The sequence below is a fragment of the Lasioglossum baleicum genome, chromosome 13, assembly GCF_051020765.1.
Source record: "Lasioglossum baleicum chromosome 13, iyLasBale1, whole genome shotgun sequence".
Classification (NCBI taxonomy): Eukaryota; Metazoa; Arthropoda; class Insecta; order Hymenoptera; family Halictidae; genus Lasioglossum; species Lasioglossum baleicum.
In genome coordinates this window covers 13,400,008-13,424,044 of record NC_134941.1, presented here as the reverse complement: position 1 = coordinate 13,424,044, position 24,037 = coordinate 13,400,008, and the positions used below count along the sequence as shown (strand labels likewise).

General features: G+C 47.7%; 1 protein-coding gene across 13 annotated transcripts in view; it reads right to left on the bottom strand.

Annotated features, from left to right (window-relative positions):
* The window catches only part of Sei (potassium voltage-gated channel seizure), a 137,526-nt gene extending 113,725 nt beyond the window's left edge, over positions 1 to 23,801 (bottom strand). For 9 of the 13 annotated variants that reach the window (XM_076437256.1, XM_076437264.1, XM_076437262.1 and 6 more), the window contains exons 1-2: positions 21,050 to 23,800; positions 24 to 254 (exon numbers count right to left, since the gene is read on the bottom strand). In XM_076437256.1, the coding sequence (XP_076293371.1) occupies positions 24 to 254; positions 21,050 to 21,125 (307 nt within the window). In that variant the 5' untranslated portion in view covers positions 21,126 to 23,800. Of the gene's footprint in view, positions 1 to 23; positions 255 to 21,049 lie in introns of all 13 variants that reach the window. The other 4 variants (XM_076437261.1, XM_076437271.1, XM_076437257.1 and 1 more) reach the window with 3 other exon arrangements.
* Between the last annotated feature and the right edge of the window lie 236 nt (positions 23,802 to 24,037).

Here is a 24,037-nt window from a genome sequence, read left to right as displayed (position 1 = left end):
TAACAAAGGTGAAGGTGACTGACCGTCTTTCCTGTAGTAGAGGATCTCGAAATGCTTTTCGACGCCGGCGGCGAGGGCGTCGCGGAGGGCTGCGACAGCATGGGGCGACGTCATTGGCCCATGGAGGAACTCGCAGATCGCCGGTCTCTGCATCACTTCCGCCTTCGAGTAGCCCGTCAGACGGCAGAAACTGTCCGAGCAGTATATTATGTGACATAGTCCCTGTTGAGCGTTGGCCACTAAAAAACTTCGATCTGCGAACAAAAAGAAACCAGCTATTAATCCATTTGTCTGCAGCATCATCTCTTATACGGTATTAAACTGGGCGAGCAGCGGCTCGGAGAAACCCGATCTCTAATTATTGTCGAAAGACAAATTCGTCTCGTTGGGACAAGGGACTCTCTCTCGCATAAATTGAACAATCTCTAGCTCGCTAGAATGCTGGGAGGCACAGAGGACGCAGTGTGCGCGCCGAGCTACAGTGAATTTTCATCGGCTCATTAGCGCGCGTGGTTGGCGTGCCTTCCGAGGCACGTCCGAAATTAACTTTTCCCGTCAGACGTCCCGGCAGAAATGGACAAGTCGACGGTAACACCGGCGATTCTGGACGCTGTTTATAGATCCTCGATTCCTCAAAATGCAGACGAGCGAAGGGACGCCTCGCCGCGTGGGCGGTCACCGTCGGAAACCCACTCTCCCTGTGAGAACCAAATTAAATCTTTCTAACGACCGTTTCGTAAAATTAGCATGGAATTTTAGTTACATTAAAATAGTTCGTAGTCAATAGCGTTAACGAACTGGTTCCAGGAATGTCTCGATCGAGGATGGTAGAAAGCGTTTTACGAACTGGTCATGCAGCCAGGGCTCTAGAATAGCCAGAGTCCCTCAGTTTCCCGTTTCCATTGCGACCTTCATCCTAAATCTGGCGTGAGCGTTAGAGTGCACACCATAAAATATTTTCGTAGCCGGTCGTTTAGGCTGTCTGCGGCGGGACACGGCGAGCCGCGGTTAATTCGGCTCGTTTCACGCGACGGCGACACATTCGGCCATTTTTTACAGACCGGCTCAAAGGAGCCGCTCAAACGGAACGGCACGCGTGCACGAAAGAGAAATGAACACCTTGACTGGTCGCACAGCCTCCGCTATTTCGGCCGGGACCGATTGTTCCGCCGAGACAATGGGAATTCCGTAACGGAACGCTGTATTCACGCTAGAACAACCCGGGGGCCGCGAAATCATCCATTTCAGATTTCTGATTCTACAATTAGCTCGACGCTAATTTTCATATGGACTTTGAAGAGCTCCACGTAAACCTGAAAGCGATACATCGTTAGTTTTCGGGTAAAAAGAGGACAATTTGAAGACAAATATGGCGAGCGCATCATCGACAATTCAAGTTACCGTGAATTTAGCTTGGGTCTTGACAAATGGTCAGACCGACAATTATTATTGATGAAAATAAATTTCGCTTTGCTCCCGTCGACAGGTCTAATTGCGACCCGCCCCTAACGGTTCTAACGTGTTCTCGAAACAACTGCAATATGGCGGACCGACGGCGGGCGAATGTTACGAGGGTCGCGAAACAAGTAAATTTGCCAGGTGTTTTGAACTCTGGTGTTCAACGAACCGCCGGACTCGGAAGCGACGACGACGACGCGATTTCAGCGAACGGTAACGTTCAACGTTTAACCTTTTCTTCGTTTTCTGTTTTCTCGCCCGACTAAATATAGCGGGGTTTGACAAGTCACCGAAGGACCTTGGACTCGCGTAAACGCGTTGCGAGTAGAAAGCCGTGATTTTACTATTTATAGGGGACAGTACGTGTTCGTTTTTGCTCGACACATACCGGGTTTACAGGGTTTATAGGTTTACAGGGTACCGACGCGATTGGCTTCGATACTCGTCAAATATTAAACTCGTTCTACTCACCGAAGTATACGCAACGTAATCGCCTGTGGAAATACTCCTATCGAACATTGTATGTCCAACTCGTGTAAAGAAAGTAACTTTGCAACCATGTGTTGTCGTACAACAATGTCGCTTTGGTTACACGAGGTTGCATAATTTCTATCCCCTACAAGTGAGAGAGAGATATCCTTGAAAATCCTGTTTACCCGCGTCCGGGAAAGAAATTGGTCCTGGTATTACAGGAAATTGAATTTCACCAATGCCAAGCAGACCGCGGGTCGATCGGACTGCCAGGTCCTACAATGTTTTAGTTATTTACGTTACGTCGAATGAGAGGATCGATGCAACAAACGGTGCATAAGTTTCCGACCGACTAGATTGTTCGCTTTGTGTTGCCAATGCTCTGAAGGAATTTGAACGCTTTACCTAATTGAAATCCGATGACAACCTTCTCGATCACGCTCTCTTGCATTAAACAGGGACTGACAAAGTGATAGGGCCCGCGCACAGCGCTGTAGTTTTGTCGGCGGTGCTGCCGTCGCGCGGAGTCTATTGGAAACACACTTTGAGTAGAACGCTGCCAGTGGCGGGAAATTTGAACTCATCGTATTAAGTAAATGCCTTTTATCCTTTATTACATAGAGAAACTCTATGCGTGAAAATGCTGCTTGAACTTCTTACATTGTGTAACAAACAAATAATTGCATTGTTTAAGATTTGTAGACATCTTTCAATGTCCAATAATTCTGTCAGCAGTTGATAGGGTTGCCAGATCTTCTATATTTGATATGAGTCTTCTATATTTGAACTTGATCTCCTATATCAGATTTGAATTTTCAAAAATCTTTGTTTGAATAAAAAAGTTTAAAATGTGCTATGTACCTCTCTTACTTGAACTCCTATATCTTGAGCCTATCTCATACGTAATTGCAGTTTTCACTACTTCTTCTATATTTGGATAAAACATTTCTGGCAACCCTAGAAGTTGGGTCCGAGTGCAAAGGGTTAATAAACTAAATTTATTAATATGTATATAAAAAAGTTGTTCAGATTATTAACCTTGACAATATATTTCAAGGTCAACGCGCTTGGAGGCTGGGTCCCCTTTTGCCAATATTTACCATTAAAATATGCAAGTCAAACTTATATAAATATTTGCGGCTGACAGTCCATCGTAGAACCCGCTCAATAATTTATAAAAGAGCCACCAGAACGAGAAGACTTCATTTTCAGTTCGCGTGACAAGTGTTACACCGTGACAAGGGTGTAACACCGTAGCCGAGGGTTGACGTTTGAGTTAAGGGTTGGGTTGTCCAAAGGGGCTAGTCGAGAAAAATGTGAGGGACGTCTGGCGAGAGATGTATCGCGAATTTTCAAGTGCGTCGCAAGAGTACCGACGTCGTACCAGAATCCGAGAGACATGTCGTTCCGGGGCACGTCGAATTGCGCCGCGTTCCTCGCCTGCCATCGATTCACCCTCTCTTGGATCTCGTCGAATGCCGAAACATTCTGCGAAGGACAATCGCGGTCTAATGAAGGGAAATGGAAAATGCGTAGGAACGCGCGGCCCGTCACCAATTGTTGATCAACATAGCGGGGACGTGCCGGATGAAATCATCGGCGATATTACGTGACCGTTTATACAAACGGACCACGTTTCTACGCGCGAACCATCAAACAGCACACGATGACCATTGCTAGATTATCTGCTAAAAGATACACGAGTTCGCCATTTACAGTTTTCTTCCAGCTCCAGCGATTTCTGAGATATTCAATTCTTATCGTTTTGAACGTGATTAGTTCAATATATGATGATTGAATGTGTACACGGTGTATTGTCAAAATTTAGGCCAAGTTGAAACGTACAGAATGTCATGGAACAATAGGAACGATAGGGGTTGAAAAATGCGAGATATTTTCCGAAAGGGGCAGCTTCCCCTAGAACGACGCCAACAAAATAACATGAATAATTATTCACTGCGAACTTGCACGAACAAGATTAATGTGTGTTTCCCCTCGAACTCGAGGGATGATTCAGTGAATCCGAAATAGTCTAGATTCCGAGTTTCAGTACGCCTCTTTCATCCCCAATCTTTTTATGCGGCAAGATTGAGCAATCTTTTAGATGTTTCCGCAAGGACAACTTTATACCGAAGTTGGATAGAAATGAGCAGATACTGGCTGGGAGGATCGGGGACAAGAAAATACAGGCAATTAAAGTAATTCCACGGCGCAAACCCTAAGCGAGCGAGGTCTCGTCGCTTCGCGTTTTCGACGCTAATTTGATTTATCTCGCAACACGGTAGAAATTGTTCAATTCCATTTCTTTTGTTTGAACGACACCGCTGGATATTTCGAGCCTCGGAAGCATTAAAAACGCCGTTCTCTCCAGCGGCTAGAGGAATAATTTAATCTCCTCCCCGGGGAAGTCATAAATTCTTGGCCCTCATTTTCATCTTCTGCCGGCGGAACCCGGTTTCCTTCGTCCCTTTTATTTTCCCAGGCATTACAAACGTTTCCGCCGTCGTTTTCGACGAACGTATTCTCCCGTTCCGCGTTTCGACGATCGCGGGAATATAATTTAAACTCCGGATAATTAAGCCATCGCGCGAGGAAACCACCACGTCAAATAAAAACACTCTTTCTATCCAACAGAAATATTTTACCTGACAGAGCACCGAGATAAATGAAATTGCAAAAGTTACGTATGCTTTTGAACTCATTAGTTCCTTGTCGTTAACACTAAACTTCTAACGTTCTATTCACGATAAAAAATCATAGGGTTTAATTGAACCATTTGGCAGATGATCTGATATTCGGAGAGTCGAATGCTCGCGTCGCCATTTTTCCGGAGGGTCAGTCATTTAGGGTTGAAAAGAGCGATAACGTCGCGCGTTTTTTTTGTTCATTAAGCCGGTGTCCAGCACGCGGCGCAACAAGCGTGATCCGATAGTATTTATCTCGAAAGTTTCGCCGCATTTTGCTCCCCTTTCGCTATTCAATATTTTTTCCTCTGCCGCCCAGTGTTCTCCTAGAGAGAGAGAGAGAGAAAGAGAGCTCTAATTCGTTCCCACGCACGGTAGTTTAATTACGTCCGGCAACTTGCCGTGTAACGGATACATTGAACATTCTCCTTCCCCTGGATAAAAAAATGGGCGCATAGTTTCGGCCCCCGTTAAAACACAACCCGAAACAATGTTCATTCTCTAATTCCCACTGATCGATGGTAATTGCCGGCTAACTGGGAACGGTGTGCTGTACACGACAGTGTTGCGCTCACTAGTTTAACCATGATTAATACTCGTTTCCACTATTGCGCTCGCCGCGCCGCGCCGTCGACGGAATAGCAACGATGCCTCGTTTCCCATCGGTCGTCAGAGATTAATTGCCGGTCATTTTTGCCGCTCCCGTCTGCCGATCCACGCAAAAATCAATCACCCAAGTATCGGCCGATCGAGAACTTGTCTATCCTCGTTCTCGATCGATGATACAGCTCTCTGATCGATCCGGAAACTTTTTTAACCCGTCATCGCTCTGATATGTATGCCAAGAGCATTTTTGCCGCAAACCTGGACTATTTCTCTCAATTAGTTGATTTATAGTTTACTGCAGACAACGATTTGCATACGCGAAGATCCACTTGCCTAATCAAGCAGCAATATTTCCGCTCGTGAACGTATCACAAACGTAGGTGTCTGGAGTAGAAGATCGGGGAACACCGGCGCAACGTCGAATGGCGACAAAGAGCCATTTTTCCAGCAATTTGCCGGGAACAGCGAACCCTCGAAATCTCGTTTCCCTAATCGCATTCTCGGCGCCGCGTCGTGTCGCGCGCCTCCCCTAAATGATTTTCTCGCGGGCTAAACGAAATTCTCGCCGAGTCACGGGGCGCGGAAAATTCGGTAAGAGATTCATCGCTTCGAGTAGAATCGTCCGAGATCTAGAGACGAAGCATCGAGACGAGGAATAAATACCAAGACAGATAAGCCGGACAAGAGAAGCTAGGGCTCGCGGGGATTTCTTTTCAGGATTCCTGCGGCCGAGTTTATCGGCCGAACTAGAAATAGATTTTGCCGAGTTCGCATCGGAGACAGCCTCGACAGCCTCGACAGCCTCGCAGGGCTGGGCCCTTTGCCAAGGATGTCACTTAGCCGCGAGAACTACTTCGCTATCCGTGCCGTTCCAGAATACTGACCGCCTAAACTCTTATCTTTCCGAGCCGCTAAACTGCCCGCGACCCCTAATCCCGCGCGGCCGCAAAAACATTCCTCCATCTTTCAAATTCGTCCCTCGGCACCTTTCTTCGTTCTCCGACGCGAGAAAATTCGCTGACTCCCGTCTGCGAAGCTGGTCTCTCGCCTCGTTTCATTTCGAGATGAAGTCGATATGGTTGGAGTGGACTTATTTTCTAATTAAAAGACTAGTGCGGTAGGTAACTTTAAACTAAACTTTATTGTACATTGAAACGGCAAGTAAAAACTATACTTTTGTTTACAAAATGTACACACGAGCTTCGAGGAATATTTTACAGAAATTTAGCCCGCCTGAAGTTTTTCTCAGCTTTCTATTTTGCGGAGTCGATCGATTTGGCAAACGAGCGGCTCGGATAGTCAACGATGATTGAATAAGTGAGTCTAGAGGCCCGTCGTTTTCCTGAGAAGCGATAGCAGCGAGCTTTATGGGTTTTCCGCGAACCCGCGCGACAGGAAACGGTGTCCTGTATTATTTCCATCGCGAAGACCGACGTCCGCGAATGTATTCGGACACTCGGCTCGAATGGATTATAAATACCCGACGGATTGCGGATTACAGCGTATTTTCCGTTCCCCGTGGCCAACAATACGCCAGGATTTAGGGGATCGGTCGTCGAGCACCGCCGCAGTCGCGCGACGCGTATTAAATTATCCAATCCGGCACTTTTAAATCAATATTTCATATTTACGACTGACAGACCGACAAGCCCCTTATCTTTCCGGGACAGTAATGCGTCGGACACCTTTAATGACTTCAGCGTTATAAACGGGCCGAATTTATCGCCGTAAATGGAACCTACTTTTTGTCCCGGAGCTCTCCCGCGGTTATGTTTAATTACACGTTTCGATCGCTAATCGATGGTAATGCCCGTGACATTTATTCGAAACTTTTTACCGTCCGTGAAACTGATAACCAAGTACGATATGAATGCTAGTAAATTGCTAACCTAGTGGTAATTAGTTATCGGTCTTATCTTACGTCGGTCTCCGTCCGGATTGAAGGGCGCTGGAAGGGAGAGTTTAGCACGTTTGTTTAAATAAACGACTTGGCCCTTAATATTTCTTATCGTTTGCAAACACACAACGTGGAATAAAGAATTTTTCATTCTCACCCCTCGGAGCAATGCTTGCCTTCGAGGAGCTGTGTTTCTAATATATTAGGTTTGTTCTCGTAATTAACTAAACTAAAATTAACAGAACGTAAAGACTATAATGTAGTGATTAACCTGTCAAAAATTCAAACTTGACCACAGCTGCATCGATTGATGTATTAAAAAATACCTCATTCCATTCAAAAAAATGAAGGTGAGACCTTCACATCTCTAAAAAAAATTATTGTATGAGTAAAAAGTATTGTATGAGCTCCATCTTACCATTCAACTTTGTCCTTCAGACATTTGACGTATCTTTAAAAACGACAAAGATATTCAAGGTGGTCAAGTTAGCTGGGACACCCTGTATAAAGCAGAAGCGTAGTTACAGATTTTCGATCTTGTCGGATCGTTTCGTCCCACCGTGGGACGTTCACAGAACAGGGCAATCCTTAACGCGTATTGACATCTACAAAAGCGAGGGATCGTAAATAGGATCTGCTCTCCAAAATTAGCACGCCGGTCCGAATCGTCCGGATAATTATGGACTGCGCCTCTTCCTCTACCAGTATTATTTCGAACTACAAATCAACAATGTTAAACCCGGAGTGGACAGATCCACGGTTTTCCCTGGGAAATGGGGCGCCAGCTAAATAACGCGAGATCCAAGGATAGTTCGGTTCAGCACGTGCCGAGTGACGATAGCGTGGGTGAAATGATTCTGGGAAAGTCATAGCTTCTTTAGATCAGCGGGTGGGGCGTGTTTGAGATTTCTGGCGAGGCGGAAGTGTTTTCTAGGAACGTTCAACCGCAACTTTGTTATTCCTGCAATCGAGAGAGAGAGAGAGAAAGAGTCTCGATATCAGCACACTATGTTTCGCGCACCGGGGACTGATGATTCTCGATTTATCTGCGGCCGCGGTGTCCTTGAACGATAAACGAGTGAACTGGTCGTCTTACCCCGAAAACCCGAAAATACGATGGAGTCACGCTAGGCTCTGCCGGGGCAGTGTTGTGACAAGCTGGAGCGACCTTGTCGTCGCGTTAAACTTAAATCCGCTCACGCGGTTCGATTTAAACATCCTATACTATATATAAACATAGAACTGGCCCGTGATCCGGCTGTGACCTAGGTCGAAGAGGTTCCCGTCGGGGGGGAAAAAAACCCCGGAAAAAGGAAGAAACGAAAGAGAAACGCCTCCGACCTGTCGATAGCCTACGCCGGGAACGAGGCAACTTGAATTACAATATCGCGCGCTCTGCTCTGCGCGATTTTCGATCGCTTTCCAAGCGTTTCGTACTGGAAGTACTGTATATTTTAATGCTCCACTCTCTTCCCGCTCTCTTTATCGTTTCTTCTTTTTGGACCCTCCATTCTTCCCAATCGAATAGCAAAAATATTTTTTCAACGGTGAATCGACCGATGGACTAAAAGAGGGAAAAGCGTCGGAACGAAAGCGTGCGCTCTCGGCTAACAAGTGGAATGATATTCTACATGGAAAAAACGAGTCGAAAGTGTGGAGGGAAGTTTGCACGTGCGATGCTTCGTTTGCGGGATAATCGAGTTCGAAGAAGAGGAGTCGTAATTGCCAGTGGAAACGGTCGGCCATGGTCAGACGCTCCGATTCCAGGCTCGACGAGAGTTCATTCTCGATTGTACGCGAGGTGAACTGCAGCGTACATTGCATAAAAATTCAATGTACTATTTTACGCGTGTTATAACTGATCTCCATTATACAGAATAATAATTTACTGTGGTACGCGTGACACGTGTCGTATTACTCCTTTATTTTCTCGAGTCATAGTTCCGTGTTCTCTCTGGTATTGATTTTTCGAGCTGTTAATATTGTTGTAATATTGTTAACATTGTTGAAGAGCGATCGATACGATACACAGGTGCGATCGAAAAACAGGGTTTGCACGGAAGGCATACTAGCATTTTATCGTCCCCGCAGTTTGTCAAATAAATCCCCGCGGGATCTCGGGCTTCGAAAATCGGTTTGCGAAAATTGTAAATGGCTGAAACGTGTAAGATCCGACACGGTTTCGGAGCGTTGGCGTGAAGAGGGTGTCGCGATGACCATTATAGAGGCGTACCGCTCGGAAAACGTAAAGTGGAGCGCGGCTGATGGAATTACGGAGCCGCTGGAATCGTGACCGTGGTCGTGAACAGGCGTCGGTAACTTTCCTTCGTTGGTTTCTGTCGACTTAGTCATCTCGTTGCTCCTTTAAACCGTTGTCCACGGGGACTCCGGCGAAGTATGCGGCCGGGAAAAGACGTCTGTGCCAAGAACGCACTCTCGCAGCGCCGTGTCGTCGAGCAAAATAGAGATTCTACGAAAGAACGTGAATTTTAAGATCCGCGAGAGAGCTCTGCTGGCTGATCGCATCGGAAATATATTTTCGGTGGCCCGACGCCGCACCGACGTGACGGTATTCCGAGCCGTGTCCAAGGCGATCGATCCTATCGGCGACCAGCGGGGATTAATCGAAATCTATTCATACCGCGGAAGATTACCGGTTCCGGTTTAATAAACGATCGCAATCGGTGTCCTGTATCGGAATTCGTTCGAGTCGGCCCCGGGATAGCCACATAAATTCCGAGGAAATCCAATCTAATCCCCGTCGTCCTGAAAATACAAGCGTAAAGACAAGCCTCTGGAGATTCTTAGCTCTTAGGCCGCGCACCACCGGCGAAACTTTTCTCCGGCGTCCGGAAAAATTCTATGTGCCCTGTGCATTAACCCTAGAAACACTAGAGCAGAACATCTCGAAATATTGGACGAAAAATCTCTAGAGTAGTTTCCAGCGTGTAAATCGAGGCCACGAAGTGACATTTTCCTAAAAATTTTACTTTGAACTTTATTTCCACAAAAACTAGTCTACAGAAAATTGCCCCGGGACCGTGAAATTTTCATAAACAGAGAAAGACTCCTAAAAATCTGTTTCTGGCAGGTCAGGAGGAATATAAAGTCCACGCTGAAGTGTATGAAAGCTGTTATTTCGTAGGACTTAATTCAATTGCGGCTGTGTGGAAGAAGAACCGCGGCGAAAGCAAGGTTGCAGGAGCCTCGATTCGCGAAGAACGCAATATCCGCGAGTCGCAATAAACCGCGGCGCGCATAGCTAGACCCTCTGCTTCTGGAATAATAGAATGTATAATTGAAGAAAGATTTCCGGGAAAGCCCGCGGTTTATTTTGATCCGGCTCGGATCGCGAATAGTGGTGGATCCGTGGTTCCATGGATCGACGGTTATTCTCCGGGCGCGGGGAGGTATCTCGCCGGTGGAAAAACAAGCACCGCCGGTGATTCTTACGGAGCTAATCGGCAATAAAGTCTCCGATTCATCTGGTTTCACGACCCCGTTGCGCGAGGCGATGCGTCTTGAACGATTGTTACCATGTGGCGTTGCAAACGGCCCGCGAAAGTGCACGAGACGCGGTGCAACACGGTGCAACACGGCCCAGAGGGATCTTCAAAGAGCTGTAAATCGACTGGGGAACGTCGGGCCAATGAAAAATAATAAACCGCGCAGCTGGTGGCTCAAAGAGAGCCTCCTCGACAAGATGCATCGCGGAGATCGCACTTTTGTTGCGACAATTACTGCTTCGAGCGCCTCGAAACACACACATCAGTCTGGAAAAATTCTGCGACGAGTCAAACTGGAATTAAGGAGTTTCGCACAAATTGGGCAAGTCCATTTTTTAGCGAAATTGTAGCTCGCTGAAATTTTAGGTGTCTTTATATTTTACTGATCGTTCAGTTCGGAAATTACATTTCTGGGCTTAGAGCCAGTTTTTGGACTATGTTTCATTTCGCAAGTTTGTTTCAGTCGAAAGTATCTGGAACATTGTGAAAAATATTTCCGTGATTTCGAGTCACGTTGGAACTGTAATTCAGAAGGGTTAAGGTTCGCAGAGGAAAGTGTAGATCGACGACGACCGACTTTCGAGGCGACGGAATCCGAGCGACTCGCGTGAAAATCGTTCCAGCGTGGCATCGCGTGTATTTATAACGCTAATTTGAATGGTGCCTAGGCCAGTACTCAATTTCGAAATATATTTCAGCGACACATGTGGCCCACGTTAAATCACGACCACCACGCGCCTTGGACAACCATTTTGCACCCGACCCGACAACATTCACGTTTCCGCTGGAAACTTTTTCGTCGGTTTCGTTTCACATTCTCGCCATCGCGCATCGTTTCAATCAGATTCGAAATTACTTCGCTCCTCAAAAGCGGGCTCAAACATCCAACCATTATTCTTTCAAAAATTATTCTGGTCCACTCGATGAGCTTAACGATGAACAGCGAGAAGATAAACAGCCTTCGTACTTTCCTTCGTTAAAAATGAAAAGAGACAACATTGAAAGCATCTTTACAATTTCGATGGCAGCAGATTCGCCGTTGAAAATCGATTCACGTCGATATCGAGGGACTTCCGTAGATTCGAAGTCAACGAGTGACAAAGTTGCCCGGACGATTATTTACAATTTCCAACGTTGATGGGCAAATTAATTTTTGCAGAGGCGCACGCGATCCTCAAAGCGAAACGTTCCAGAATTAATGATCTCTTGCTCCGGCTCTCGCGGGATATCGAGAAAAACAAACAATCGATCCATCCGGTGGCAGCGGCGCATCGCGAAATAAAAAACCGACGAATCCGCGGGAGTCTCGCGGGCGATCGATTTAACAGACACGTATTCCGAGTCTATTTTGACGCGCATCCATTATAATTCATCCATCCATTAATCAATCCATCCATTATGGATCTTAACATTAAAAAATGCTATATTATGCGGTCCTCCCGTCGTTCTGTACCTCTTATATATCCTTACCGCCTTAATGACTGTATTCTCTCCTCAATAACAGAAGTTAACGACTTAGGAATTCACTTCTCCTCTACCCTAGACTTTTCCAACCATTTTTATCACATTGTCAACTCCGCTTCAAGAATGCTCGGTTTCATACTTCGTTTTTTCACAGATTTCCTTCAATCCATACACTTAGGTTGCTATATATTACCCTTGTCCGTCCCCAGTTAGAATATGCTTCAATTATATGGTCTCCGAAAAGCGTTAAATATGAAATCCTGCTAGAGAGCGTGCAGCATAAATTCCTCAGGTTTTGTGCATATAAGACAAACAACCCAATGTCATTCTTTGATCATAATTACTCTATAATATTAAACACAGTCAACCTTGAAACATTATCCGATCGTAGAACAGTTTCCTACCAGAGCTTTATCTTCAATTTGATTAATAATAATATAGATTGTCCCGCACTCCTGAGGCAAATCAATTTCTACGTACATGAACGTGTTTTGAGAACGAGAGCAGGATTTCAAACAATGAAATCCAAATCCTCATATGGAGTAATAAATCCATTAAATCGCATTATTGCTAGCTCTAACATATTTTACAACAATATCGATTTTTCTAATGGCACGTTACAGGCATTCAAAACAAAATTTCGCAATACTATTTGTTAATCATACCTGTATTTGTTTAGTTTCGCGCGGTCCATGCTTATGTAAATTTTAGTTAAGACTTGGGTTAAGATTTTAGGTTAAGACTTTTTTTTTTGTTATGTCTTCTTTTTGTTTTTATCAGTTGTACTGTAAAAAATGTATACATTTGTATAAAAGGACCTCGGTCCGTATATAATAATAATAATAATAATAATTCTCGGTTTTTCGAAACCTTAAAATAACGAAAAATCTCTGTTCTGCAATTTCTCCGAGCCACAGATCCACCCAGTTCCTCAGCCTAGCGAGCAATAATAGTTTAAATTGGAATTCGGAGTAGAAAAATTGAATGGGAGGACAAACACTCGGCCGGTATACATAGCAAATCACTTTCCCCGATGATATCCCATCCCCGTCGCAGTTTCCTTTTTCCTCGTTTTTCTTATCCATTTGGAATCGAATTACTCCCCTTCTCGCTACGGGGCGCAATTTATCTCATTTCCATTTCATTTAATTCCCCATCGAGATCGGATTAACAGCAGCTGTTAACCGTGGCTCGCCCTTCGAGGCGGCGATCTCATTTCGTCTCTTATTCTTCGCCGGCATTCTCCGAGTCAACGGAACATCGCGCGACAAAGGCGCGCGGTAATAAAGCTCTCGCGAACTCCGCGAAAACTTAGCAGGCGTTCATTGAAACGCGAGACAGCGTTAGCGAACGAAACCACGTCGGACTAGAAGCCCCGAACGAACGGAGAAAGAAAGCTCGAGGGAAAAGTTCGCGGAAAATTTCCCGGAAGAAAGTATTCGATCAAACGAGTCGCCCGGCCGTCGTTATATTCATTTTTACGTTTCACGTGAAGAGCGTCTTGCAAGGAGAAAACGGAATCGGAAAGCACTGATCTTCAACGTTTGATGTTAAAGTTTTCTACAATTTTGATTCTTGTAACGCATAAGGGATACTATATTTCGAGTGCATAAAACGAGACAGTTGTACATTGAATTTACTTATCGAGCTATTCAGTGGATCGTCCGTTGATCGCATTACGTGTTCATTTTTGCGGAAGGTTACTTATCCAACGTTCGAATGATATTTACGCGAGGGTTGCTACTTTCGGCCTCGAAACCACCCCTGTATATTTCGACAGGGTTAAAAATAGTGGCGTATTTCCAAACGAAATAAATAGGCGTGCAGTGTGTGACGCGGCCGATGCAGTCGCTCTCGATGATCGAGGTTGGGAGACGGCGATCGAGAATCACCGAACAGGAATCGCAGAGCAGAAACGACCTGTCGTGCGTCAAAGCCCAGCATCCATAAATACGTTCCACCCGCGAACGAAATCGCCTTTAATATTTGTCGAACGTTTCCTGCCTCGCGACGGGCCTGTATTATTTTTGGCGATGCTTTCCTAAGTTCTGGTTACGGGATTCGTCGTAGTACTCTGGCCCACGATGCTCACTGCCATTATCGGTCAACAGAACTTTCCGGTGTCCCGGCTCACCGAAATATACCGCATTCCGACACGATCGATGCGTTTTCGCCGATCGGCTGCGGGTTGACCCTGAAATCGATCGTTATTTTACCACTTTGGGTCTTCTTCTACTCTTTTCCATATATTTCCAGGCGTATCTAAATACAACAAGTCCTCGACTTACGCGGATTGTTAGAAGCGCATCGGAAAACCAATTCCGAACAGTGAAATTGGTTTTTCGATTGCCAGAATAAGAGAATAAGAGAATAACTGTTTTGCAAGAGGATCTCAAGTTCATTTTTCGCAAAAATACACCGAGGTGAAAAGCGCGATTCAAGATGAAGTCTCGCGTCGCTGGCGCTGCTATTTTCAAGGGAGTGTTTTATAGATCGAAATAAATCATGATCCGGTGGCGCAGTGTCAGGCGAATATGCCGGATGCGGTAAAACTTTCCGGTCCAGCTGTGTTTCGTTTTCTTGGGTTCTTTTTATTGCGTCGTCGTGTCGGTTTTCTGAAACCTTCAACGTTGTACGAGCGTCCTAATTATTGTCACCCGATGAATAAATTTACCAGCCGTGTACGATTCCCGTGATTCGTGTTCGTTGTACATCAAAGGGCCGCCGCGGATTAAATCAGGATTATTATTCACAGCCCGGTACTACGAATTAGGAGGCGATCGATCATTCCCGGACAGCCGGTGTTTAGTCTGCGGACTTAATTAGCCTCCTGTCCAGCTGTTCGCTCGAGCATGAACGCCGAGGAGTGTGCATTTCGTTAAAAGTCACTCGAGAAAGGATAAACGTTGGAGAACATGGAGATCCGACAGCTGGACCGACACTCCGCGATTCTCGAATGAAGACATTGAAAGTAACGATGTGGACGCAGTAAAAACAATCCTCTCTCTCCAGAATGAAGGACAATGATAACCCTCGACATTCTAGCCGATGTAAAAACGAAATGCAAGAGACAGAGAGGGAGAGAGAGAGAGAGAGAGAGAGAGAGAGAGAGGAGGGACGAGTAAAAAGCGGCAGAATCCCCGGTATCGAATTATTCATAATCGTCTCCGCGGCAGGGCCAGCGTGAATAATGCATTCGAAGCCGGAGTAATTATAGCAATCGGTTCGATTGGCAACCGCCTTGATGAACCCGTCCATTAGCATCTATAGATCTATAGATCTATAATGCCGTGCCACCCGCCACCCTCTCCGGACCACCAGGGAGAGAAAAAACCAACGAACGGCGGGGGGTGGGGGTTCGTGGAGGACCGCGGAGAATTTTAAATATCCATCCTGGCAACAGCCCAAACTTTCTGGACGAATTTATCGCGCGCGCGGCAGCACACGTATCCTCGTTATTATGTACGCGTACACCGCGTGGACGCCGACGAAAGAAATAGAGCCGAAAGCCGCGTCGGAAGCAAACGTCCACCATCTTCATTGCGATTTCCGCGAACCGATTATCGGACCGTTAACGCGACAACATCGGCAAGGTCCACGTCGAAGAAGATCGCAGCCTGTGCTGCTCTAAATCCTCTGCTCATGAGTGTTAGAAAAGACTGGGAATCAAGGGGAACGTTTCTTTCACTAGGTACACGGTTCTCTATTATAAAAATTCAATAGAAATACTGCTAATTCTCGAAAGAAACGAGGAAAACAGCAGCGCGTGGAGATCGAGGATAGCAAAACCAAACCAATGTAATTAAACGCGACTGTTTGAATAGCGGTACACACACGGTATCAAAAATCACCGCGCCGCTCTCGCTCCACCGTGTTCCCGTACTTAGAAACTGAATAACCGCGTCGAAGTTCCGCGAAGTTCGACGCAAGCGAAGTCAGCGAATCTTCCGACGTCGATGTTCGTCGGCGGGGTGTCGGCGCTGTGATGTAGTCAGGAAATGGCGATGAAACGTAATAGCAATTAGGTTTGAACGCGGTGTTAATTACGCGGAGGCTAGGGGGTGATCGGTGTCAAGGACAGGTGGTCGGTAAAGCTGCTCGGCGTGTTCACGCGTGCACGAGCGAGGCTGGCTCGAAAATGTGACACCAGGAACCTGGCACGGGCTGTCGTTTTCGTGTACGAAGCTATTAAAAGTCGACAATTCGGATCGAGCCGCAAATCGTGCCGCTCGCGAGGGAAAGAATCCACCCTTCCCTGGTCACGTTTGTTGTTGCTTATAAATTTCTCTTATCCGCGAAACGATTTAATTACAACGCGAGGTCTCTTTCTCTTTCTTTCCGACTTCGCTCTGGAGGCCCGGTCGAACTTCTTGAACGAGAACTGTCGAGCGGGGGTGAAGTTGTTGCGTGGCGTTTACGAGCGAGGATTTGATGGATTTATGTTTGGGAAACAGGGCGGGGAAGCACAACGCGAAACTCTCTCGAAATTACCGGGAGCGGTGTTTCAAACTGGGACCAAAGAAAATCGGAGCAAAACACCGCGGCGCATCGGGATCCAACTATCTGAAGTTCCAGTCGATTTCTGGCGCCGGAAGCGCCGCCGAAACTCCGCCGTATCAGCCCGCAGCTCGATCATCCGCTTGTCGACACACTGTTCGACACCAGTCTGTCTCTATCCTCATATCGTTCTCTTTTTCTGTTTCTCTCTCTCTCTCTCTCTCTCTCGACGCCTCCGCGAATCGAGACGCTCCTCGAGAACGCGGCCCGTAAATCCCTATGGAATCGCTGATTCATCCGCGTACAGAAAATCAATTTCACCGGCGACGTTGTAAATTGCGCACATCCCACGAGAGTCTATTGTGCCGCATCGCACTCTCTAGATTTTTTAATTAATCATTCGCCCGACGTTTCTTCCTGCTCGCTGTAATACACAGTCGTAGTTGCTTCTTTGGTCTATCGGTGTAGGTCTAGATAGTTCCTTCGATCTTGCCGCAAAGGCTACTCTCTCCGCGCTGGCTTTTTCTCCGGTAACTCTTGACAGCACAAGGTTTCCTTTTTTTTTTCACCGTCAAAGCACTTGATCGATGCTTCGCTTTTTCCCCTTGGGAATAAATTTCCTTAATAACCAGGCTTAGTGCCGCCGAATCGGGGAAAATTCGAAGAACTTTCTCTTTGCGTTTTATTTTCTAGAGGCAATCGATTCGTGAAGTGTTGCGCATAACCACTTCCCCTTGAAGTTCTGAACTTCAATTTCTCTGATCGATATCCAAGCGTCACAGTGGACATAGAGTAAATATGAGCTGCGTGTATCGTCAGCGAAATCGTCACATACCTATGAACGAGAAAGTTGTCTAGTGGAAACGGTACGGCAAGGGGCGAGATTGCAACAGGGGCGTAAAACCGGATGGACGATGAAATTACCGAGGGGTAAATCTGAGGGAAGTGCCGAGGTTCGGGGTCGGTGGATTAGATGGCGGATAGGACAGGCGGAGTGGAACTCTAAGTCCCGTCCCGTCAACGTGACAAAGGTCACCGTTTTAGGGTTAAGCGTCTCAACGCGTCCAGAGCGAGACTGGTTCATTTGTTATTCAGCGAAGGAAATCCCAGCGTCGTCGTTCTTTGTCATCGTCGCGAGATGATGGTTGGTCGATTACTGTACGATTTAGCTGTTTTCAAGGCCCTCGGATGCAATTTGCCGGTATTTGCCTGCGGGATAGATTGCCCTCCAACGTCGTATTCGATTAGGATACAAGAGGACAGCTGAAGAGTATCGAGAAGATGGCCGTTGGCTGATGAAGAAGGAGCGGAGGTGGTGGAGGAGTAGGAGGAATCGAAGGAAGTGGAGAAGGAGGAGGAGGCGGTGCCAACTAAAAAGAAAAAAAGAGAAACGAGGCGGCGAACGGGGTTGGATGTGCCCGCTATAGAGAGGACGTCAGATTAGAAGCCAAGGCTTGACGGACAGCAATGCCACCGGGACAAAAGCCCACCCTGAAGGGGCTGGCATACATATTTTTTATTATATAAATTGGCGCTCCAAAGGTTTCCCAAGAATTTATCGCGTTAATGCCTATTACCGTGCGCCCTTCTGTACGACAGCCCGGTGGCTTTTGTAAACGAGCGATGATACGAGCGACCTCATCCGACTCGTTCTACCTCCATCTCACCCTTTGTGAATCCCCGTCCCGCGAAACACCCGAAGGAAATTGCGGGGGAACACGGTTCCTGCTAAAAACGTCTTGGTCATCCAAAGGCATTTCGGATAGTCCGTTAAAGATCGTTCTCCTTTCTGGACAATGGAGTCCGAACCTTGCTAAAAACTAACTATAGACCAAGGAACGTTTTTCTTGGACCGGGATCGCTTTCCTTTTCGATCTTCGGACACGCGGAATCGACGATTCCCCGTCTTCCGGAGGCGGAAATATGTTTCACCGGGAATCACATCTGTTGGCACCGGCCTGAACCTTTATGCAAACGGGCTCGGCACTCTTTCGAGCACTTAATCCTCGCTTTGGATCGCGTCCCACCGAAAGCGTGCGCGTTCACGGCGACAACAACTCGTTGCTGTCGGCTATAGTGCTCTATGAACCTGTTCGAGCGAATTCATTCATGAAAAAGTCAAACATTCGTGGAGCAACGTAAACGAAGAATCGTTCTAAAACGCGGCGGTAACAGCATTTGTTATCTGTCGCTTATCTGAGACAGGAGAACCGAGCAAGAAAAATCGGTGGAAAATGCGGCCGGTCTTGCTTGAGGAGAGTGACGTGATTGTCAGAACGCGAAAGAAATCGGCCGGTTGCGTTGCCCCGTTGGCTTGCCCCTGGCCCCCTGCTCGGCCGGTTTTCCGCGGGTTCTGTTCCCCAGCGAGGACTTGAGGGGCATGCCTCGAGTGATATTGCCAGTGACATGCATTGTCCCATTGTGAGACAGAACTACCCCTTTCCTCCGTTTAACCGAGACTCTCTCCGCCACCGCGAGATATACGAGGTAAAGAGAAAGAGAGAGAGAGAGAGACCAGAGGATCCCCCTCATTCTCCTCACCCCTCGGCTCTCTCCTCCGTTGGAGATGTTTTAAATAATATTGAAAATGGAGTTCTGGCTCGATGCCTGCTCGTCCCATATATACCAGCTGGAGTACTTCTGAAAAACTCTTCGATTATATCGAGAGCCGGCCAGAACGACGATCCTCCGGACCCCCGGCTAACTTTATTTTCATCTTTTTTCCTCCGCGGGCCGAAGAAACGGACGGAGAACCGCCACTCGAAGGGAAACTTTCATTAAAGTTTTCACGCGACCTCGGGTATTATGAAAATAAGAGAAACGAGGGAAGAGAGCAGGAGAGAAGCGATCAGAAAACGAGAGAATCAATTTCGCTTTATTCGATTGGCCGCTCGCTCGCTCCGCGACAAGTCTCCTCCCGTTCTAACCTGATCGAAGCGGACGCCCGAGAAGAGTGCACGTCGAACCGTGGAATTGATCGTCTCCGGGTTTAATTAAAATTTTCCATCTCGCGGCACGATCGTGTCCCTTCCGTCTGCGTGTACACAGCGCGCGTGATAAATTAATCAGTAGGCCGTTCGGACCCGCCTGTACACGTGCGCCGTGCGCGCACGATCATTTATAATTTTGCGTAAATTGCATCGCCCCGTTGCCCTCCTGCACCGGGAACATCTACAATTACCGTGCTCCTGTTTTTTTGTTTTACGACGATCAGAATATTCGCGTGTAGACTGCTAATTAGCTGCCCTCGGCACAGTTGCAGTTGTGCCCCGGACAAATTTAATCCGGACAAACGCGAGATTTTATTTAAGGTTACATCCCCGCCGTCGAACGGCGGAACTGTGCTAACGCTGGAAAACGCGACGCTGATGTCAAAGCGATCCTCTCCCGCGAGAGATCCTTTATGTTTTCAATGATCGTGAAACAGGAAATCCAAAGTGGGTCGTCTTAAGATATTCGCTGGTTTGTAGCATTGAAATTTACTTTTCTTCCTCCCGCGGAGTACCCTGCCGGGTCTATTCAAACCCAAGTGTCCATTTACCGTGTTCCCTTTAACAACTTTTTACGCTCCTCTACAAATACTACGCCGAACCGCCACTCGAACGTTCCGCTTGCTTCGGAATTGTTTGTACATCTTGGTTGCCCGTTAATTATTCGTACACTGCGGGATTTACGCATTTATGACGAAAATCGGTAGATACGATTTTAAATAATATATTAGGTCGTTCGAAAAGTTTTTCATCTAGACAGCGGATTTTATGCATTTATGACAGAAATGAGTAAATGTAATGTAAAACAGCGAACAAATTGGAAAAATTTAAATATACTGTTATATTAATGTCAACCTATTAAACATATTGCGAGGAAAGATAAATTTCTATTTCACTCCAGGTTATTCTTTATGATTTCAAATAAAGTTGTAGAAAGTCATATAGCGCAATCTTTTGCTGATAAAAAACAGAAATTCTACGAGCATGGGATCTTTAAGTTGCCTGAGAAATCGCAAAATAAATCTCATTCTAAATGGTACAATCAATGTATTATTTTCAACTGACCGAAACGATTAAAGAGAGGACTTCGTACATGGCACCCGTTTCTTACGTTCCACGGGCAAAATTTCCATTTCGCATCCTTATCAGCAGTCTAATTAGACTTATTATAATTATTCGCATTCTCTGTTGCGAGCAAAGAGCCGTGCGACTGATAAAAGGGTAGCAGACGCGTGCAGGTCCACATTGACCCATCCCGGGCTGCGAGAGTTAATCTCTAAGCAGTGGGGTGTTCCCGGCACCCCATGAATAAATTTGAATGGCATTACTTTGTTACAGGAAGCATACTAAATTAGCTGGAACATTTTCTCTCGAGAAAAGCGTGCCAGGGGAAAGAAATTGGGGTGCTCGGTGACCACTCGACTGCTCGAGGATCGGGGATATCCCCTAAATTCGATGGCCGAGAAGTAGACTCACCGTGTGTATCGAACTTCTTGATGATGGTTTCGATGATCGTTGTCCTGGGCGCCACGTGACCTCGTCTAACAGGCATCTCAGGACTATTCCCAGGTACCTGGGCCGACGAAACGTTTGGCGTTCGAACGTTGGCTCGTTAAGCCTGTGTAATAATTAACGCGTAACACTACAGCACTGAGAAAACACTCGCAGCATGCGTACAAGCACGGTAGAAAAAAGCACAGCACGAGTTGAGCATAATGATCATCGAGGACAGAGAGATAGAAATTGTAGAGAAACTCGGGATGAGAAAGACAGAGAGAAAAGAGACAGAAGAAAGAAGAATATGGTAGAGAGTGAGAGGGGTAGGAAAGGGAGGAAATAGAGAAAAATATACACCGGCTAATAACGGCGACGTGTCCTCGCGATTTTCCTTCTTGAACCCTTTGTTCTTGCCTATTTATGTGTGTGTGTGTGTGTGTATGAGTGTTGTGGACGCGAAGAGAGGGGAGGACCGACGGAGTAGTTGAAGGAGATAGAAACAGAGAGAGAGAGAGAGAAAGAGATAGAAGAGAGAATAAGATTCGTTGCTGCTCGGACGTCGAACGATGTTCCTTTGCTTTCGGCTTCCTTGCGTACGTACAAAAAGAGGGAGGATAACGAACGAGGAAGTTCCACTGTTGGCCCGAATTATTCTTCTAGTTTCACGCCTCGGAGATTCCTCGAGGAAGCTTCCGGTTTCTATGTTGGACCCGGTTCTTCGTCTACCTATATCCTAAATCGTCGATTCATCGGGATCCCTCGGTACCGGAGTTTTGCTCGCTCATGCTGTTCCGCGAAACCGGTCGATCCAAGGACGCGATCCAAGGAAGGTCTCGCGTCCACGAGGCTGCTCTCCGCTTCTGCTTCGAGCTCGAACGTCTGGTCGTCTCAAGCCGCGCGGTCCATGCAAGAAAACATCTATTTATAGGCGATATTCTTTCGGTTGTTCGCGGCGCACGTTTCTCCACGAATTCCAGAACGGTAGAGAGAGGTCCTCTTCCTAATCTCTCGAGCGAGCGGGTTCCGCGCGTTCCGTCTCTGTTGCACGCGCAGATTCGTCGGTCAGCGCTTCCTCGGCGTCTCGGAGCGTGGACCTCCGCGGTGCGCTCCCTTCGGAGAGGTTGATCCGGTGCGGAATCGACCTGGTCGGCTCGTAGTCAAGCTTCCCTGCGGCCGGATGACGTCTCGGAGGAGCGGATTCCGCAAACATTTCCACACGGGAGCGTCGCCTGTCGGACCGAGAGCGTTTCCGGTCCTGTTCGCTTGGTCTTCACCGACGCCGGAACGAGCAGAGACGATCCAGTGTCCCGCGCGAGCCGCTCGCCTGTTTCTCCGCTGCGAAATCCCGACTCGGCAGAAAGTAGAAAATCCCGTGTACCATGGCCGAGATATCGGGAAAACTGAGACACGATGTCAGGGGCAATCGGAGCAGAAAAAGAAAAAAGAGATTGAGAGTGAGAGAGAGAGAGTGAGACAGATAGATAGAGATAGAGAGAGAGAGAGAGAAAGAGAGAGAGGTAAAGGTAGAGCGATGTCGAAGAAGGCACGTGGTCCGCGTTCTCGACTATTTCCAGAACCGCGAGCTCGGGTGTCCGAGAGATTGATCGAACACGACGACCCGATGCGAACACGATGCGAACGCGATTGCGAGCACGATGCGAACCCGGTGTCACGTCGGAACGCGCACACCCCCGAATCGAATGTCCTGGTTCACGGGGGTCAGCCAGTCGTGCATCTCACCTCGAGAGCTCTTCTCGAGAGCAGGCCTCAGGGACAGGTATTTTTATACCTCTTCTTCATTCTCCGAGGGACTGACCGAGAGGCGACGACGGCGACGGCGCGCGTCACGAGGCGGCTCTCGCAACCTTCTCCCCTCGATATTTCTCGAAATACTCATCCGGCCCGAGTAACCTGTTGGCGACGGCCACTGACACTGCCCGCCGCGCCGAACAACCACCGTTCTTCCGCGACCTCTGCCTCTGTCTCTGTCTCTACGATCCTCCGTTCCTTCGTTCCTGCGCGAACAACCTCCTATCCGCACCACGAACCTTTCGCACAGGGTGCACACGCACAGAGTCTCTCTTCTCCTCTCCTCACCACTTCTCCGCTGTGTCGGAGGGCTGTCGAAAAAATCGATGAAAAATCGAGCTCCTCCCCTTCTTCCCGTAACGACGTGTCACCGAACCACCGACGAGGATGCGGTGCCCGCGTTCCACCTTGCGACTCACGGATCGCTCTCGCTCCTGCGTCACTGACCTACTATCGTCCTCGGCGTGGTGCATCACAATCCTCGCGAACCTTCCATTATACCACGCTCGGGATCCCGAACCAGAGAACCAGAGAGAACCAACGACCGGCACTACTACTCGCTGACCCAGCCCGTTCCGCTAAAACACTGTTGCTTTCCCGCGTGCTGTTGCTGCTCCCACCTTCGAATCGGGTGCGTCTACCGGTGTCCCGAAAAGGGGAGGCGTTCCCAAGCACCCGCGTGCCGGAACCCGGCGGCTCTCTGTCTCTGACCCAGCAGAGAGTACGCGAGTGAGAGAGTACACGAAAGACCGCTCGATTGCGAGACGTGACGAGGCGTCGTGTGTGCGCTCCCGATCTATCAATGTGTGGCGCGATGGGTTTCCGCTAGTCGCCGTCGTTCGGTCGGAACTGAAAACTACGAGGAGTCGCGACGGGCCGACGTCTCTCGGCGACGACGACGACGACGACGAAAGACGACGCCGGCGACGACCGCACCGTTAGGGGGGTCGGTTGCTAGTCGACGCCTGCGCGTTTCGATCCTCCGCTCTCTCCTCTCCGCTTCTCCGCCCCGAACGCCACCCGATTACACCGCCCCATCTTCGCTCTCTCACCCCCTTGCACGGCCCACTGATAATATTGATAAGGTCCCGCGTCTCTTTCCGACACCGGTCGCGCTTCCTCCTCGTCTCGCGCGGAATCCGAATGCGCGAGCGCACC